Source organism: Anopheles arabiensis, chromosome 2, assembly GCF_016920715.1.
Source record: "Anopheles arabiensis isolate DONGOLA chromosome 2, AaraD3, whole genome shotgun sequence".
Taxonomy (NCBI): Eukaryota; Metazoa; Arthropoda; class Insecta; order Diptera; family Culicidae; genus Anopheles; species Anopheles arabiensis.
In genome coordinates, this window is record NC_053517.1 from 1,985,207 (window position 1) to 2,005,307 (window position 20,101).

At 41.6% G+C, this 20,101-nt stretch overlaps 1 protein-coding gene and 2 long non-coding RNA genes across 7 annotated transcripts; 2 read left to right on the forward strand and 1 right to left on the reverse strand.

The window, feature by feature from the left end:
• Nucleotides 1-34: 34 nt before the first annotated feature.
• LOC120908618 lies at nt 35-4,404 on the reverse strand. Of its 3 annotated transcripts, none has more exons than XR_005741158.1 (2): nt 4,086-4,404; nt 35-925 (listed from the first exon to the last, which is right to left on the reverse strand). It is a non-coding gene; the product is annotated as an uncharacterized LOC120908618 (long non-coding RNA). The 3 variants fall into 3 exon arrangements; XR_005741157.1 differs by having other exon boundaries at nt 4,096-4,389; XR_005741159.1 differs by lacking the exon at nt 4,086-4,404 and adding an exon at nt 1,877-2,746.
• Nucleotides 4,405-4,927: 523 nt separating this feature from the next.
• LOC120893856 lies at nt 4,928-8,679 on the forward strand. 3 transcript variants are annotated; one of them, XM_040295996.1, is made up of 8 exons: nt 4,930-5,065; nt 5,176-5,474; nt 5,644-7,354; nt 7,449-7,576; nt 7,658-7,773; nt 7,841-7,921; nt 7,996-8,040; nt 8,117-8,679. In XM_040295996.1, exons 2-8 carry the CDS (start codon nt 5,229-5,231, stop codon nt 8,250-8,252), a joined length of 2,463 nt encoding a protein of 820 aa, XP_040151930.1. In that variant the 5' UTR covers nt 4,930-5,065; nt 5,176-5,228; the 3' UTR covers nt 8,253-8,679. The 3 variants fall into 3 exon arrangements, with proteins under 3 accessions (XP_040151931.1, XP_040151929.1, XP_040151930.1); XM_040295997.1 differs by having other exon boundaries at nt 4,928-5,566; XM_040295995.1 differs by having other exon boundaries at nt 4,928-5,474.
• A 4,191-nt stretch (nt 8,680-12,870) lies between these two features.
• LOC120893858 lies at nt 12,871-15,394 on the forward strand. Its single transcript, XR_005738156.1, has 4 exons — nt 12,871-12,984; nt 13,312-13,421; nt 14,165-14,203; nt 14,278-15,394. It is a non-coding gene; the product is annotated as an uncharacterized LOC120893858 (long non-coding RNA).
• The last annotated feature ends 4,707 nt before the right edge of the window (nt 15,395-20,101 follow it).

The following is a 20,101-nucleotide window of genomic DNA, read 5'->3' on the forward strand; positions in this document are numbered from 1 at the left end:
TATTGTTCTACTCATGCATAAACATACAGTTCTGTTTCGTTATTTTTGTTTTTTTTTTTTTATTTTGCGCAATTCCATCCCACTACTTGGTACATTCTCGACGAGTTTCCCGTGACCTACTACTTCCGCTTGATGTCAAAAGTCCCCTTTATCCTGGGGGGTGGAGGGGGAGAACCGGGACACGTTTCATCGTTATGCCGATTTCAGGGATCATCAAATCCACTTGTAGAGAAGCAACGGACGGAAGGCCAGCAGCGTGATGAGCCTTGTTATCGATTTAGCTCTAATGAAGACCGTCCTCACACTCTTCCCGATGTCTGGATCCTGGATAAGGTTTTGAAAATTCTCAAAATACATTATACTGTGCCCAGTGTGCTGGAGTAATGGTGCTCTTTCTTTCCCTAGCCGCAAAGCTCCTGGTGAAGGCAACTTTGGGCAATCTTTTCAAGTGCAGTGAATTGTTTTTGAACGCCTTTCAGATCGTTGTTGGTCGGATGGGGTCGGTTGTGATTACATTGAATATTCAAATGTCACCCCGTGCGGTGATTCCTCTTGCTCTGTGGGAGGCAGCTGCTCATCATCCGAAGAGGCACGGAAACATCTTCATGTACGAAAGGCTTCATGCATCCGCACGTAATTGGGTGATGGTGTAATCTACAATTTTAAACAATTTACACACAATTTACTTTCGTTCGGGGCGAAACAAAGGCCTGTCACTACTTTGGGAGGAAACACAACCACAGTGAGGTGTAGCGATTTGTAAATTCCTTCCCACAGAGAACTTTCAGTAGGGTAAGACACGTCCGGGATGGTTCAATCGTACACATTGGCACGGTACTATTTATTTAGTCAGCACAGGTAAGCAAATTGCTGTCGTCGAGCAATGACGGGACTGTGAATGACGGGAATCGTCGAATCTGTCGATCTGCGTGGATAGTAACGATTTAACGCGTAAGTTTTATGTTTTGAATACACTCGGTTTATTAACAAAATAATTAAAAGTAGGACGCTGTTAGCCGAGTACCGTCTATCCGGCTGTCCATATATCCTTGTTATTGAGAATCGATGACATTGCTCGCAGAGAAAGATATTTGAAAAAAGTGATATTTACCTAAATTTTTAAAAAAATCCCTAAATCCCTAAATCCCTAAACCTAATGTAGCAAATAAACAAAGAGTAAAACGTTGATTATACGGGTAGCTTGGGACCGAGTGGTAGCCGGTTGATCGGTCAATCAATAGTAAAACATCATTTGAATCAATAACTATAGGTTTAACAATTGTTCATGCACACAAATGAAGCTCAAACATATCGCTAGACACTAAAAAGCTGTACAAAAATATTGTTTAGCAACTTGACCAACGCTGCAAATGTTCGCCGCGCTTGAAAAGTGGTCAAATTTATGTCCACGGTTTAGCGACCCCGCATAATCGATGTTCTATACTACTTGGACTCACTATCCATGTCATTCAAAACTTCGTACAAATGGCGTTCCACTGTAATAAACAATATAAAACCCCAAAAACAAAAAAAATAGGACTATGCCCCGCACACGCAACGCACCGTCAGCCAGCAGCGGGTTTACAGTGTCGGGGGCCCTAAGCAGTAAGAAGTGTTGAGGCTCCTTTGTACATGATTACTGGGGGGTACACGGCATCTGTCTTTGATTATGTAACATTTCAACTTAAATTTGGTTGCTGCCGGGGGGGGGGGGAGGGGTGCCGGAGTTCGTCTAGCGCGAGGCCCCAACGCCCATCACCCACGGGGCCCTCCTTGCTAATGCAGTGCCATATTCTATCAACTGTTATGGATAATGGACTAAAGATTCCGGGGCCCCTCATTGACGGGGCCCCCCGCAATTGCTTACTTTGCTTACCGTTAAATACGCCACTGCCATCAGCCCTACACAGCCTAATTCACTTCCTTTTGTGCGCTCTGCACAAACTCACAACACAAAGCGCGTATCGCTAGTGTGTGCGTCGTAGTGTGCGTGCGCGCAACGTCCAGCGATCGAGCGCAACTGCTACGAGGAGTTCAGGGCTCGGCACGCCTGTTCACAACAGCGATGAGTAAATAAATAGCTGCTAATGATTTTCGCTATGTTTCTACTCTTTGATCAGCATTGAGCATTAAATAAAAGTAAAGCATCATTTTGGAATTTTGCTTTGCAGCAACAATGGGCTGTATTTGTACTTCTTTATTGAAAATTCATCATATGTCTTTTTTTCTGTTTAAATAATGTATTGCGTTAAATCTGATTTATTGAATTATCTATCTGTAAATAGCAATGTACTGAAATCTTGAGCAACAAAATTTAAAAAAAAAACTCTGAAACGATGGCATTCAAGCATTTCAAGGAAAGAAAATACGTTGCTTTAATGCAACTTTATAACAAATCAGATGACAAGAGGGTTACTTCGAATCGTTTGGTTTTAAACCAATTAATAAAAATTTAATCTTGCCACGTGTAACTTCCTAATCAGCTTGACCCACTCAGACCCCCCCCCCTCCCTCTCCATTCCGTATTATTACTGATAGTAGGTCAACAGCAAAAACTTTGCTTATAATGTTAAGTCTAACTACAATATGTTGGTATAGTTGTGCCTTCTATAGTTGCCTATAGTTGCCTTAGTTTAGCCGGTCTAGATAGTACAGTCGTCAACTCGTACGACTTAACAACATGCCCGTCATGGGTTCAATCCCCAAATAGACCGTGCCACCATACGTAGGACTGACTATCCTGCTATGGGGTGAACCAATTAGTCACTGAAAGCCAAGCCCACAAGTGGGTACAGGCAGGCCTTGACCGACAACGGTTGTTGAGCCATAGAAGAAGAAGAAGAAGTTGTGCCTTCTATACTAGTTCAATTTTTATTTCAACCACTTTTTTTGCGTACGGAAATATGATGATAACCAACATCCGCCACTTTGGACATCGTGGCTATCAAATAAATTCTCTTAATTTGATAACGCTCGCTCGCTATGAATGCAGGACATTCGTATTGCCTGCATTCTGAGCTGTTCTAGGAAACATGAGTCATTAATCATATTTTATTTGATTTACAGATCCAAAACAAATAGTTGAGCGTTACACTGATTGCCATCTATCAATTATGACTTTTTCTGGCTATATTTCATGTAACTTAAATAACCGTAGTGAGTGTATATAACAGGTGGGCTTATTGTGGTCTTCCTCACTAATACACCGTCACACGATTGGGCACTTCGTTGCATATTCAAATCTAGTGTGCCTTGAAAATAAAACGGTGTCTCGCAGAAATGTAGAAATGTAGTAAGAAATGGCAGAAAGTAAGAAGAAAGAAGCCTACAACCTAATTGACGTCCAGTTATTGCATTAATATGGCATGACGTGTGTTTACAATTTTATTTTACGAAAGCACAACAACTCTGATAGACTGTAAGCATCCCCTTCTTATAACAGTGATAACACGTTGATCTCATTAAAAAATCCCAGTCAACATCCTTTATTATTCGGATTTCTGCTGATAGAGCAATGGAGCCAATGAAGCTCCCCTCAGATGAAGGTTATGTATTCAGCGTATCAGCGTTTTTTCTTCTTCTTTGACTCATTACACGTTACATTGAAAATAAATCCTAAGAATCAGTAACAGTTCAACACACGCTGCATTTATACATATTTAGTAGGATGAATACGACATCTTTGAATGCTGTGTATATCCTGCTTCGGTAAAAAGTGACATTTTCCCTCTGTCTTGAAACAAATAAACTCTCTGGTTTATTGCCATTAACTGCAGCACCATCGCTTTCAGTCTTTTAATATTAATGTATATTAATTTCACTTTATTATTTAAACCACTTCCCATCCCCATCCCACACGGTGTTATCATTTCACTGAACCTTTATTCGTTTATTCTACTTCACATGAGCTTCACTTGCCTGCTGGTCCCAGTTTGATAATCGAACGTTGAATTTGGCCGACAAAACAATGCAATACGTTTCTGAACGATTCGAATAAATCTTCACCATATTACATACACAGGATTGTAGCATTTTTCGTTTCGAAATTTCGTCGGAAATCGTTCATCATCCTATTTGATACCTACTTATACTTACTTACAAACCATAAGTGAGGCCAACCGACTGTGTATGACAAAGGTATGTATTGGACGAATTCTCCAAGACGAGTGCCACAGTTCCTGCAACGACGCAATGCAAACAAATGAACGGATTGCCTTACATCGTTAAACACGCACTACGGACACGCGTACTGGACCATTCAAGCGCATGATGCAAACACTCTGAGCACACTAGTGATGGGCGTTTCGGAGCGCACCAACGGCGCCGGAGCCATCTCCGCACCCACGGCTCCGCTTCAACGGCTCCGGACTAACGGTTCAATAGAGGGGTATGATAGCGTAAAAAACGAATAAATCTTCTCGCAAGTATGGAATCTAACACCCGATGTGATTGCAGTATTGACATGCATGACGTTGTGTAGAATTCGTTTGTCCCGTATTTTTTAACAATATTCAGAACTTATCTTTTTTTTTATGAATTCCTTTTAACATGAATTACTCGGTTATTTACGAATTTGTCTCGATTGAAACCTCTTTGAAAAGGTTTTGTTTTTGGTCCACTGTGTTGAAACCAGCTCTGGAGCCGTGGGTGCAGCCGAAACTCCTCAAATAGTTTCGATTTTGTTCATAATTTGTAAAACATGCATCACATATTAAGCCACATGTTATGTAACATAGAATAGCCGCGTTTTAAGGCGGCATATTCTACTAGAAAATATCTGTAAAAACACCCGGCTCCGGAGTCGTTGGTTCGGAGCCATGGATGAGGAGCCGTTTTGCCCATCACTAGAGCACGCACTGGGATCATATGGGAAAAGATTCAGAGCGTTTTCGATCGCTTTGCGCAGCAGGCTGGCTGATTTGAACGAGCTTATCTCTATAGCGTTAGTTTGTCTCAAACTCTTGTGAGACAATGTTGTGTGGGAAAACACCAACAGTGCCATACAACAATTGTTCAAAGCCAAAAATAAATCGGAGGAAAAGGAAAAAAAACACAACCTAAAAAAGTGCTCATCAGTGTTTCTTTTGTTAATCATACATTAAGAAGGAGATAATAAACATAAAAAACCGGAAGTCGTCATCATTTAATTACTCTCACTGCTTGGTTCTCACGTAGCTGCGTTATACATACAATTACATACATTTTAAAAAGTGCATAAAACAGATTAAATGTTAAAGCATACTGTAAAAATGCTGTACAACATAAATGAAGAGGATGCTGCTTGTATCAAGAATGATCTGCTCAATAGTTTTCGATTCAAAAGACACGCTGAATTCACACAAATCCTAAATCGAACAAAAAATTCTGCACTAAAACCAGCCATCGTACAATCTGTGTTTGAGGCTGCTTTAACCGAGCCAAACAGTAAAACATATCTACAAGCATGTCTAGCTCATGGAGCTCGGGTTAATAAGGTAATAAGTAATGATGCATAGTCCGTTCCACATTGAGCGTGATCACAGCGATTTTGGCAGTTTTGCAACAAACTGATGGGGCTAACAGCATGGTAATCGAAGCGCTCAATATGGAATTTATGATTTAACAGAATGAATAGTAAGGTTCAATAATATGAGTATCTTACAGAAATCCGGCCGAGGGGAGTACCCGATACATTTAGCAGCAAAGTCACGAGACATCAACAATATAGAGCTACTGCTAATACGGCACGAAGTCAACGTTAATCAACTGTCCGATGATGGCAATAGCGCAATTGATTTTATATGTCCATCACACGCTGACGAACTCTCCGCCGATACCTTCGCCAAAAGTATTGAATGCATAAATCTGTTACTCAAACACGGGGCCACTATAGATACCTCTAACCTAGCGAAACGTTTAGCAAAGTTGAAGCAGGAAACCGAGATCCTGGCTGAATTTATGCAAGGAATTGAACCCTTCGTAACGGTGGCTGCAAGTGGCTTACCTGAGACTGAGACTGAGACTGTGTTATTGGAGAATGCCATCACCTGTGGGAACTTGGAGAGGGCTAAACATATCATTGAATCGCACGCAAGCCCACAAACCTCACCATACATATCCAAGAAAATACTTACCATTTGCTTTGAACGCGGATGCTTTGAAATGTTGGAATACATATTCCAAATACTCCCAGCGGCTGGAATAGAGTCCCGGATAACCAAGAAAACATTGCTGTCGTTTTTGGTACAGCGTGTAACTGGATCGGATCCCGAGTGTCGGTTTTTCAAATGCTTAAAGCTATGCCTGACCTATCCTCAATTCGACATCGACGAAAGAAATGGTTGGGATTATACTGCTTTGCACTATGCGGCCACCTTGAAACTGAAGCACGTGCAGGAGCTGCTCCTTCAGAAAGGTGCTTACATAGGTGGAAGGGACATATCTGGCGTTTACACGATTAGCCAAATCGACCCACTGGTGCTGGTGCGACACTTTGATTCCTGTGTCTACACTAGCCCCAGGATAGCGGATGAGCATGGTGCAAACTCACCTATTGTTTACGTCATGTTGAGCAATTTTGCTCCCCTCAAACACGAGGAAAACAATGCGAGTCCTAAAAGCAAATCAAATGTAGATGTATCGTATAAAAGCATGCGACCTGCATTGATGGAGTTCACCAATGTGTCCAAATTGTCCCAGTTAAATGAAAAAGAAAAAAAAGCTCGACAGCAGCTCCTTGAACATCCAGTAATTGCTACTTTTCTTTACATTCGTGAGCCACCACCGACTACAGTGAGACTGTTGTTGAGATTTATCAGATTAGTACCGGCTGTCTTATTATTTGTACCCTGGGACAGCCGGTGGTTTATCTGGTGCGAATCGGTTCTGCTCATTTGTCTCTTCATATTCGAATGTATTCTGAATGCCAGTTACATCACGCACTTTTTTGATAAACGCATCAAAAACAAATTCCAATCGGTGCCTAATCTAACAATCCTCTTCACCATGCTGGTGGAGATAGTTTTGATAGCGTGTTTAATATATTTCACATCTTTGGAATACAGCAAGGTCAATCAGCTGAGCTGTTGCATCCTACTTGCAGGATTCGCTACTAAACGATTCATTGCCAGCTGGGACTGTTTAGCTGAGAAAATCCATTCACTAGACATAGTTGTGACGAAGATTATATGCAACTTTTTTATATGTTCGTTAATATTTGGAATATTTGCGCTCTCCGTTTACGTGCACGACTCAAACTTTGGGCAAACGTTTGTACTGCCGAACAACACTGCTAGTTCGACTAATACGAGTAATACGACCATTGAGTCAATATCCAAAACCGCGAAATTGATCGACCAACTGGCGATGTTTGATGGTAAGACTCCTTCATTCCTTGTTCCTGTTAGTATGCTTGTTACTTGTTGCGTCCAATAGCTAATTTGCGTTTGGTTACTTTTCATTCCTAACAGGAAAGATAATTGTGTTGGATAAGAACATAGACTTGCCATTTTATCGAGTTGGTTTTGTAAGTTTTCTTATTTTAGTGCCAATTGCTTTGGCGAACATAATAACTGCTTTAGCAATTACAGATGTTTCGGTAAGTAACGGTATGGTAGATGGGTAGGATGGATGGATTTCTGAACACAACATATTACAATTCCTTGCATGTTGATTGCAGGAACTCACCGCTCGATCGAGGTGTGTAAAAATCGCTCTCAGGATTAGCAACGCTTTTGTGCCAGAGCATCCGGCCGTTGAGCTATGGAGAGGAATGTCAAAATATGTGAAAGAAAAGTAAGATTCCACCTTAAACCTCCAAAGCCTATCTCGTCAAACATATCATTGTCTTTTCATTTTAAAGGTGGAGGAGCTCTCGGCTGAGTTGGTGGCGATCAAATAGAGCAGTGAACACTATCAGTAGTAAATCTTCAAAAGCTAAACTGTAACTAACCCACACAAAATAATTGACTTTTGTTGATTGTTTATTTAACCTATTTCTACGCATTCATATTGCAGGTGTTTCTCGCTCAGGAACCGCAATAATGTCCAATACATTGCAATGTATGTTTCACGTGCCGTGCGTGTTCCTGTCAGTAGTACAGTACTGGTTTTTAATACTTTTCTCATTTTTTGTTAGGTACACTGGACGAAACCATGAAATAGAACTTCACAGAGTAAACGACGAAGCCGAGAAGCCGGAAATTTTATGGAAAGCAGACGACAAATTTACCAAATTATTAATAGATGCTGCGTTTGCTGATGAAATCACATGAGGATTGTTTTGTTGTTGTTGTGCTGGTTGATTAAAAACAGTTCAGTTAAACTACAAGCAAAGTTTACAGTTCACAGTTCAGTCTCTGGCCTGTACGGATATGTTTGTGATAAGTACGATAGACTTTATTTAAAAAATCACCAAAGAAGAAACAACCCGGTTGAACAAATTCCTAAATATTGAAGAATTGTCTAGAACTAGGGTAACTCTGCTTAGTCTAGGATAGCATATAACGTGGTGATAATAATCTAAGTAATCCATAAGTGTTCCGGGCCCAACGGCCAAGCTGACCGCGAGGTATTTGGCCGTTGTGTAACGCTTAAAAACCGTCTGCTACCACGGAACAGTACCGGGTAAAGGTGTTCGGGAGCGTCAACTGTCCAACTGTCGAAAATTGTTTTATAAATAAAGAAACGTTTCAAACATAACACATAGTATCCTGCTAAACTTTGCCACCGTAAGGATGCTTAGTTCGCCGTACAGAGCTGTACGCTGCACTGAGCTCAGGAAGCTCTTGATTCATCCTATTCCTCACAAACTCCAGCTAATGCGTCGCTCAAACAAACCTAGCGCGTTTGCATCCTCCGCTCGAATGGTTCATGACTCGTGGTCATAGAGGACATCTCACATTTCGTGCGGCCTCGAAGTCTTCTCGATCTCATCCAATACATTGGAGAGACCGGTAGAGGATCGTGCCACGGATGTCGTTGTCTAGCCCCGCGCTTCGAAAGACACCTTCCAGTGTGATATTGAAGAGCAGGCTGGAGAATCCGTCACCTTGCCTCAGACCCCACAGGGTCTGGTGAGATTCGAACGATTCACCCTGTTCACGATGCACCCCGTTCATGGTGACCTCAAACAGCCGGATCAACTTCCTACGAATGTGGAGCCGCGGCATGATGTTCCATTGCTGTTTGTGGTCTATGGTGTCGTAGGCTGCCTTGAAGTCGATGAACAGGTGGTGCATAAGGATCTTTTGCTGTCCGCTCTTCTGGAGGATCTGCCGTAGAATAAAATTTTGATCGGTGGTGGATTTGCCTTCAACAAACCCAGCTTGGTAGCTGCCAACGAAATTTGTAGCAAGTGGCGCAATTCTGCAGAACAGGATCTGGGACAGGCTCTTGCAGGTGGCATTAAGGACTGCAATGGCTCGATAGTTCGAGCAATCCAGCCTGCCAACCTTTTGAACCCAGTCTATGGTGAGTGACACTCAGCTTCCACTCCTCCGGCAGTTCTTCCTGTACCCAAATCCTCACGATCATCTGATGCATTTCATCGGGAACCGTATGACCTGTGCATTAAGGTTTCCGGTGACGATCTTCACACCGTGTTTCGGGCAGCGGTCGTACTCCCTATCCAGCTGCGTTTAGAAGTACCCCTTTTAGGCATTGGTGCTCCCAAGGTGCAGACTGTGCACATTGATAATGCTCAGGTTGAAGAATCCTCAAATATCCTATCGTCAAATATATCGTTGAACGGACACCATCCGATCACTCTCTGTTGCATCGCATAAAGCACCATGAACGCAGTATAGATACGTCCATCCCACGAAAGAGTTCCGAGCATCGAAGTGTAAGTCCTTGTTCCTTGTGTGGATCGGAATCAATTGGTCTGAATCAATGCGATACTTCTTGTTGTTGTCCTTACGGTGCGTAGGTATTTTGGTAAAGGTGGCTTGTAAGACCTCTCCTCCAACCTCCAATCTCATCTCATAAATTAAGTAAGTTAAGTTAAGTAATAAATATGTACCAAAATGTAAATCAAGTGTTTTCAATGACATTAAGATCGCTTTCAAAAATGCAAATGCTAGCTCAGAATGAGTGAGTCACTTCAATCTTATCATTAAATTCTTCGTATTTCACGCAACAACTGTGGTAGGCCCTAGGCCAGCGGTTTTCAACTGGTGGGGAATACCCACCAAAAGGGATTTTTTTTACTTTGGAAGGGAAGGGGGCGATTTTTGTAACCAAAATTTCGCTAAATGTCATGGAGGTTATGATTACATTCCTTAACTATGTATGATACAATTGCAAACATTTGCATTCTGCTAAAAAATCTTTATTGAGGTTTTTGTGTCGCGTTTGTTTCATCGGATCAGCGTTGAAACGTTATTCACTAAATTGATAAGACTCTCATGGCAGTTACTTACTTTATGGCTGATAACAACTTGCTATTTATACTCTCTTTGCAAGAACTACAGAGTAAGCGAACGATGGCATAATTAGCCAGTCGAATTTGAAATTCAACTAGTTTAGTGCCTTCCACCGTCCAGTCAGTTGCAAACATTCTTTTCTAAACAAGTGAAATTTCTATGTGCTTCGTGGCTGCAAAATATGGCTCAACAATTACAAATATTCCAAGTAGTTAGTCATTTGCAATATATTGTAGAATGTGATTCTATTGATGATTTATGTTTATTTAGAGGATGTTGAAAAACTGTTTTGAAAATCAAGACTTGTTTTCGTTCCAATGGATTCTTAATACGCTAAAAAATGATCCACAATTACAAACCATCCTGGCGACAGTCGTACAATCGGTGTTTGAGATTGTTTTAACCCAACCAAACAGTGAAAACTTCATCAAAGAGTGTCTAGATAATGGTGCTCTCGCTCATCAGGTCAGTGTTGGTGTATAGTACGTTCCACTTTGAGCGAGATCACAGCGGAGTTGCGATTGCATGGAATCAGTATTTCACTGAAAGCCAAGTCCACTAGTGGTACAGGCAGATCTTGACGGAAAACGGTGTTGCATATTTGAAGAAACGCTTGCGCTTCGATTGCACCGATTCATATCCGAAAATGATTATGACAGTTTTGCAACCAACTCATAGGACTGACAGCATGGCAATTTTGCAATCGCGCTCAATGTGGAACAACTTAATGATTGAACAGAATGAAAAGAAAAAATCATAGTATGAGTATCTTACAGAAATCCTGCCGAGGGGAGTACCCGATACATCTAGCAGCAAAATCACGAGACATCAACAATTTGAAGTTACTGCTAATACGGCACGAAGTCAACGTTAATCAACTGTCCGATGATGGCAATAGCGCAATTGATTTTATATGTCCATCACACGCTGACGAACTCTCCGTCGATACCTTCGCCAAAAGTATTGAATGCATAAAATTGTTACACAAACACGGGGCCACTATAGATACAGCTAACCTAGAGAAACGTTTAGCAAGACGGAAGCAGGAAACCGAGATCCTGGCTGAGTTTATGCAAGGAATTGAACCCTTCGTAACGGTGACTGCAAGTGGCTTACCTGAGACTGAGACTGAGACTGTGGATAACCACATGTTATTAGAGAATGCCATCACCTGTGGCAACTTGGAGAGGGCTAAACAAATCATTGAATCGCACGCAAGCCCACAAACCTCACCATACATATCCAAGAAAGTACTTGCCATTTGTTTTGAACGCGGATGCTTTGAAATATTGGAATATATATTCCAAATACTCCCAGCGGCTGGAATAGAGTCCCGGATAACCAAGAAAACATGGCTGTCGTTTTTGGTACAGCGTGTAACTGGATCGGATCCCGAGTGTCGGTTTTTCAAATGCTTAAAGCTATGCCTGACCTATCCTCAATTCGACATCGACGAAAGAGATGGTTGGGATTATACTGCTTTGCACTATGCGGCCACCTTGAAACTGAAGCACGTGCAGGAGCTGCTCCTTCAGAAAGGTGCTTACATAGGTGGAAGGGACATATTTGGCGTTTACACGATTAGCCAAATTGACCCAATGGTGCTGGTGCGACACTTTGATTCCTGTGTCTACACTAGTCCCAGGATAGCGGATGAGCATGGTGCAAACTCACCTATTGTTTACGTCATGTTGAGCAACTTTGCTCCCCCCAAGCACGAGGGAAACGAGCAATACTTTACACACTCAACACAAGATATATCCTATAAAAGCATGCGACCTGCATTGATGGAGTTCACCAATGTGTGCAATATTTCACATTCCGAGGAAAAAATACGTCAGCAGCTTATTGAACATCCAGTGATATCTACCTTACTTTACATTCGGGACCCACCAGTAACGCCATTTGTGTGTTTTTTTAGATGCATAAGACTAGTTCCGTTTATGTTAATGTTCGTTTTGAACAATTCTAGCTGGTTTATCTTGTGTGAATTTATTTTCCTGTTTGGTCTCTTTGTATTCGAATTCGTTCTGAACTTCGGTTACTTCAAGTACTTTTGCGATACAAGTCGCAAACATCTTTTCCGATTATTGCCGAAAAAGTCAATCACAATGTTGATAGAAATAGTGATGATACTAAGTTTGATGTATTTTACATTTATTGCATACAACCAATTGAACCAGCTGATCTGTTGCATTCTTCTCGCGGGAATCAACGCAAAACGATTCTTTGCCAGCTGGAAGTGGTCGGCTAAGAACATTTATGCACTAGAAATTGTTATGGGGAAAATTATACTCTACATTTTGAATCACGCATACATATTTATAGTATTTGCGTACGTATTTTACGTTCAAGCTGTATTTTTAAACTTTGAAATAAAGTCTTTGGCGTCTAATAGTACTGAAAGCATGACAAATACGACATTAGCGTCAATATCTATTGCCAACACACTGCTTGACCTTAATTGGCAGACAAGAGACTTGACAGCTGGTTTTCTGTACTGACCGTTGGAAGTTTTCTGATCATAGTGCCAATTTCCTTGGCTAACCTAATATCGGCTTCTGCAATTGTAGACGTTATGGTTTGTATTGTATAGTATAAAGTTTGCATTGAAAAAAATGAACGTTCTTCGTCATGTTTCGAGGCAAGATTGTTGGCTTAGAGCTTTTGCGTCATGTCGGTCCAGAAAACATGAATGGGTCGCAGCTGGAGTATGTTGGAACGGTTGTCGTACTACAGTATCATATCGAAATTCAGCGGAAATTCGTAACATTTCATTAGTACAGGTTACGATGCACCCTTGATAAATCTACAACTCAATGTTCATATTTTTAAATGCAAACTTAGATTAGTTAGATAAATAAGACTTAATAAGACACATCGACATTTAATTTTCTCTCGACTGCAGAAAATCTACGACGAATCTAGGCGCATAGACATTGCTCTTAGGTTTGGCTACGCATGCAATTTAGAACATCCAGTTTTTAAGTTTATTCAATATATTATAAATCGGAAATGGTAAGTATTCATTGTAATCTACTACATTTTTTTTTAAATTACACACTTACGATTGATTTCATATTTTCATCTCGAAGAATCGATTGGGGTCCACAGCCAGCTTATCTTTCATAATATTGTATCAAAATCCTACAACTAAATCCCTACCATTGAAAAGCAATACATAAATCTTTGAACAAGTGGCGACAGCCTGCCAAAATTACAGATACAAATGGCCTATATCAAAATTGAAAAATAGTGTAACAATTTTAAAAACAAAATAATTTGTTTTGAGCTTATTTTCCAGACTTGAAATTAGCCAGTTCCAATGTTGAAGTGATTTGGAAAATGCTGTTTTTTTTGTCTTAAAAAAGTTATATTCGATTCACTAAAGATGCATGTCATTTCAAATCTACAAATGCCCTGCTCATATTACTCGACTGTTTTAATTTCATTAGTTAAATACTTAGTTGTCTAAACTTGATCTTAAACTATCTGTGCTAAAATAATTTTCATTTCAAAGGTCACAAGGCTGCATCAATAGAATACAAAATATTCGTACCTGGCTGTAAACATATCTAAAATCTCAACATTTTTTACTATATTTTCATTTGAATGGTGATGCAATCTTTAGAATTCTTAACTGTTCGATAAAAAGATGATTTTTATTGCAGCATACTTTCACCAAATGAGAGAAAGTCATCAGCAGCATATATTTCTACAATCTATTTTTCTAAACATTTGTTTATCTCTTACTGTTAAAGGTGGTTGATGCTCCGGGATGATGTAAAATATATTGCAATGTATGTTATGTTATAACATCGTATTGCTCCTGCTGATAGTGCTTTCTTTTTAATACCTCTCTTATCGTTTTTAGGGACACTGGAAAAAACTTTGAAATCACGCTTCACGTAAATAACTCGATTAAGCAGGAAACTTTGTGGCAAACAGACCGCCAATTTGCCAAAAGATTAGTTAATGCTGCGTTTGCTAACAAAGTGCAGAAGATCCCTCAATCTGAGTCGAGAGTGTTGCGCAAATCTTCTCGATTTAAAGAGGAGAGGTTTTGGACAAGCTCACTTTGAAGATGGTAGGCCACCCTTATGCTCTTGCACTCTTGCAAAAGATTTTCACACACGTTGCGTTCAAAATTGCTACATTGGTTGGACTAACGGCATATTTCCTTAGTTAATGATTAATATGATGCTTTGTTAATTAAGATGATATATTTTCATTATGCTGACTGCTAATTTAATGTTTTAAAATGGTAATAATAATTATTTTTAAATAATTATTAACTCCGCGATAAACTCCGCAATGTGTTCTCTTATTGATTATAAAAATTATTATTACTTTGTTTTCAATACAACTTAGCCCACACCATATACTCAAAACGTCAAGCTTTGTGGCACTCCTTCTTAAAAACTGCAACAGCAACTAACGTTTATTATGAATCATATTAATGACTTCGCTGGTGATGAAGTCATTTCACATCTAAAAGAACGACTTTATCGCTTTTATATTACAAGAGAATTGCATCATCATATCATCTGTCAGCAGTCGTGATCGACACATGACAAAACACCGGCTCGTGCTGTCGTTGTGCCTTAGAACCACACTACAACTCTTCACATTGCCCGAGCGCGTTATAATAATAATGAAACAGTTGCATTGATAGTTGATAAAACAGGAAATCTTCACTAGCAAACGGAAAAGATGTGCTTGAGAACATAAGTTCTCAGAGATCAGAGAACATCATCAAAGAGTGATGTGAGAATTAACTTCACAAACGCGAACTATGATTGTTTTTTATTCAGGAGGAACGGTCTAAAAAGTCCGTATTGCTTGAACTATGATTGCAAAGCGGAATAATTTCGTGCAATTGTGATCAGGTACTGTACCCTTCAAAATGTTAGAATGTGAATGTGTAGCATGTTTTCATTGGCATTTACTTTACCAACTTTCCATGCAATACAACATAAATATGTATTACATCCTGCTGTTTAGCGTTTTATTTTATTCACCTCAACTCATTTAGCATTCATCAATACCGATAAATTTAACGTTCGAACAAGAACGAATCAATCCATACCCACCCACAAGTGTTCAAAATATTCTTTCCGGCATAGTAAGTGCATTTCTTGGGCAGCTTTTGCACATGTCTACCTTACTACATCGGAGACACATCTCTTTGATTGGTAACATCGCACACTATATTAAACGGGACCGCCCAACTGCCTGCAGAAAGCACCGGAACAAAGCATCCCGTTGGTCGTATTGTAGCAACAATGGCTTTGCTGCTAGGAAAAATTGCCCTTCCTCTAAGCTGCACACGGGAACGTGCATACACCGTAAGACAAAAGCGCTCAATACTGGCAGCTAAAGATGGTACACATTACAAATATGCAGGAATGCTTTCTTTTCATTCTCCTAGCCAGCGTTGAAGCGGGAGGAAAACGTCCTCCACCCTGCACCGGTCAAAGTGAAGCTGAAATCAATACTCATTGCGCTCGGGATGGAAAATTTACCTTTCACCGGATATGGTATCGTACAATGTGCCCGTAAGCACACCCCACTACGAGTGTTGGTAGAGGAAAACGGGATTGTATAGGGTAAAGAGTATAATATCACCAAACCCGGTCGTCTCGATGGCAAACGATCGTTTGATAGCTGCCAGCCTTTCACCGTCTCTTGCATGACATCTCCAGTACAGTAAGCTTCCAAGGCAAGGAATCCACCACCTTTGCATGTGTGTGTGTGTGTGTGTGTGTGTGTTTGTATTAGCATAAAATTTTCCAATGCTCGCAAGGTCATAAATAATGCATGTGTATCCGTGTTTGCTGCTTCCATGGCTGCAGATGGCACTTCACGGTCTCGCTACCGGTAAGGACGGTCGATGATGATCGCGATGAGCCTCACCTCATCGAGCCCAGATTATGGCCTGTGCGGCGGGGGAATGGGAAAGCGGAGAATGGCTGTGACAAACAAAGGCATTTCCGCTCGGGCCCTTCCGGTACCGTACAGCTTGCAGCGATTTCTTCCCCAACCGTGGCCTGTGCTTAGAAATAACAGCTTTAGAATATCGGTTTTCGCTTCCTATCACTGAGACGCCCGGGTAGCCTGGGTGGCCGGAAAGCCAAAGGCTAGAAGCGTAAAATAGTCCGCACCCGACACGACACCCTGGCCGAGGGATGAATTTTTACGATCTCATTGTCATAAGCAATGCACCCAATGATCCGAGCGATGTTCGTTTCGGTCCGGCCAGCTTAGGCTGGCTCTCGAATCCACCAGCTGTCTAAAACCCGCACACTCTCTAGGAGGAGACAACGAAGGGAACGGGACCAGATCGGTTGGAGTTTTCCGTAAAGCTGTTTCCCATCCATGGTAATAATGCTCGAAGAAGATTGCCAAGATTAATCGACTAATTTCATGTTCATCAAAAAGATCGCTTCCCCGGTGCGAACGGTGAGGTTGCGGTGCGAATGCTCCCAAGGGGGACGGGCCGCATGCCGAGCAGAAGTTTTCTTAAAGCTCGTAAAACTCGCCTTGTTAGTGGGGGAGTGAAATCGTAAAAATGGTTAAATTAGGGAATTGCAGCACACTCGCCCAAAACCTCGCTGGTCTAGTCTGGGCCGTGTAGCGAACGTCGTTCAAAGTCGACCGTAGAAGCGCAAACTCGAAGCAAAACTGAACAGTCCCATTCGCAACTGATTGTGGGTTGCTTCGAACGAACGAAACGGAGGTTTTAATCAGACGAACTCATCCCATAAAGAAGGAGTTTGGGTTGGGCTTTTGTCAACTGGAAGTTTGCCTTAATAGAAATCGATTTACTTCCCACAGTTACTTCCTACCCTTCGTTCTTGGCACAATCGATTGCATTAAAACTCACTCTTTCATTTTCGATTTGAACTAAAGTTACGCTAATGCTATGGCGTGTTCCCCTGTCTAATATCATTCAACTAAGAATAAACAGATGAATGAGACCTTTTCACAAACATCGTCTATTGTGTGTTCTATCTTGCATACTTAGTAGTACATTTGCAAAGGTCGTTTGCCTTGTAAGCAAGGTACAATTGGCATTTGGTATCAAAATTGTAAATTTACCGGAGGATTTAACTCAGAAGACATGGGTTAAGAAATCGCTCATAAAATGGCTCTCTTTTGGTGTAGAAAAATACGAAAAACCGACAATGAAAGAAAGTTAATAAAATAAAGCTTCCCGTATAATCATCACCAGCCCCCAGCGCATATGCCGCGTGTCTCCATCCAGTACAACAATCCAGCCGAGCATAATAATCCGTAGAGCCGTGACCAGACATGGAAACGACTGCCACAACACGCGCCAACGACGCTACTTAAGTCAACTCAGCGCACTCGATACTCTCGCCAGCTGTCGTAAACTATCTTCGAAATTCAACTTCCAACTCAACTCGCCAAGGTTATGCGTTCCGGCTGACTACACTCTACACAGTGCCAGTGGCAGAACGAACCAACAAACAAACACACACACGTCAATATCTGAAGAATGTGGGGAAGCTAAAAAGAAACCATCCGGCTCCATCCATCCGTTCAACCAACCGCCGATCCGATCGAAACAAACAGCCGCCTTTGTAGTTCCGCCTTTGTGGCCATACCCGAGAAAGCGGAAATGAGATTCTTCTTCTCGCCATTGTGCGAAGCCAACTTTCTTTCGACTTTGATGCGCCACTTGCTCGCTCGCTTTGCCGCACAGCCTCCCTTGGCTTTCATTCGAGCGCAACATTTCCTTTCACCCTATCGGCGTATCAGCACGGCCGCCCTTCGACAACTGGCAGCGCTAAACGGTTTCGACTCGTTCCTTTTTATCGGTAAAAAGTTGCGCCCAAGAGTCGTGAGTGTGCGGGAATGGAATGGTTGTGGTTTTGTTGTGGATGCTTTTTATGCTTAATCAGACATTTGTTTAAATGGTTGTTGGCGTTATTAGCAAAACAAGGGAAACTTTGGTACTCGCGGCCAGCTGGCTCGGATGGTTTGCTGGGACGAGTTGGATCACACTCGCAGCAGAGCGATCGATGTAATGGATGAGTTTCATGGGGAAGAGCCATTTTTCAGCTATGGTTTGTGATATTGTACGAGGCGTTTATAAACTCGCTGCACTACCTCCTACCTTAGCATGTGTTCACTTCATACTCACCTTCACACTCGATGCCAAATCTCGATCGTTCTTATCATTTTGCAGCAATCACTTCATTCCCTGTGCCGTGTGTGTTGGGTGAGAGCGCAGATAACTATGCTACTAATATGCTTAGCTTAATATGTTTTACTTTCTCTTTCGCTTTACCCACTTGCCTACGTCTCAATCTACACCAACCGATGCAAACATGGTTCATATTACCTTACACAACATTACACGTACCAAGCTACCAGACGCCAACAGCAACAACAACAAAAACGACTAAAAGAGGCAAGATAACACGTAATGAATTGAAAAACTTTAGACGATTTTTATCAAAAGAACGGTCGCAGCCGCACAGCCGCCTTCCAGCACTGCTTCCCAAGAAGAGCCGTGTCGCAGTGGCCATCCTCCAGGGAACGGCGTCTAAAAAACTATCGCCACATTGCTACCCATTGCTCAGGGTTCGTTCGCTTGCCGGCTGGGCTGCTTTTCTTTCGGCCCTGCTGGCTTCATTCCCTTGTGTATCGCATATCGCAGCCAATCTGACGCTCGGTTGGAGACTGTATGAAACCACCCCCCCCACCCCACCCCTTAACTCATACTTGTACTTGTGCTAAACGCGTTTATTTTTTTTAGTTTTAACCGCGGCCACTGCACCACCAGCATAAGCCAAGCTACGGCTCATCATCGGCTGAGCGAACATGAATATGAGACAAAATTTGTCTCCCAAGCGGGTGAAAGTGGCGATAAGGGGAATGAATGGAAAGAAAGGGGTTTTAAGGGCCGAAAATTACCGAAGAAATTGTGTACGTAACACTCTGGTTCGCTAAGCAGACTAACGCTCACCAACAAAAAAAAGCCTGTCTGAAAGCCACAAGGTTCACTTCATTTCATTTGGAAAGTAAAAAAGAAAGCTTCTGCTGTCAAGACAGTGAAACGAAAAGAATTCCATCGGGACGGCAAACCAACCTCTTACCTCCCTACCACTCCTAAGATATGAGCTTGGGAAGCATGCAAGACTAACTTTGTTCTTATTGAATAATCTTGATTGAAGTTTATCTTCTGCACTCATATCGGCCGGCGAAGCAGAGGGCGCCATCCGTGAGCGTTGTAAATAAATCAAACTTTTCCATAAAAGACGCTCCAGCAGTTGTCCCACCGCACGTAATCTTATAATCAGGCACGTGGCTCAAAAAGCTTCATCAAAAGCTCAAGCTCATAGCTCAGCCACGTGAAGGGGGATGGGAAAATGGAAGGCCACGCGTAAAGCATTAGGGTTGTTTATTTGATCATTTTTCGAAAAATGTTTGAAACAAATTCATTGCACTTTTTGTACAGCCAGTGCTTTGCTTTAGAAAGAGGAAAACCAATTTCACATACTTTATACTTTTTTGGGACGAAATGAAAAATCTTTCCCACGTGTAACGACCCAAACACACACACACACAAATGCACGCCTTCACACCTCTCCATCGACGTACGTAAACATTGTTTCGCTCTTAGCTAAGGTGATAGTGGTGGCATAAAAATTTGCTCAACCAGAAAA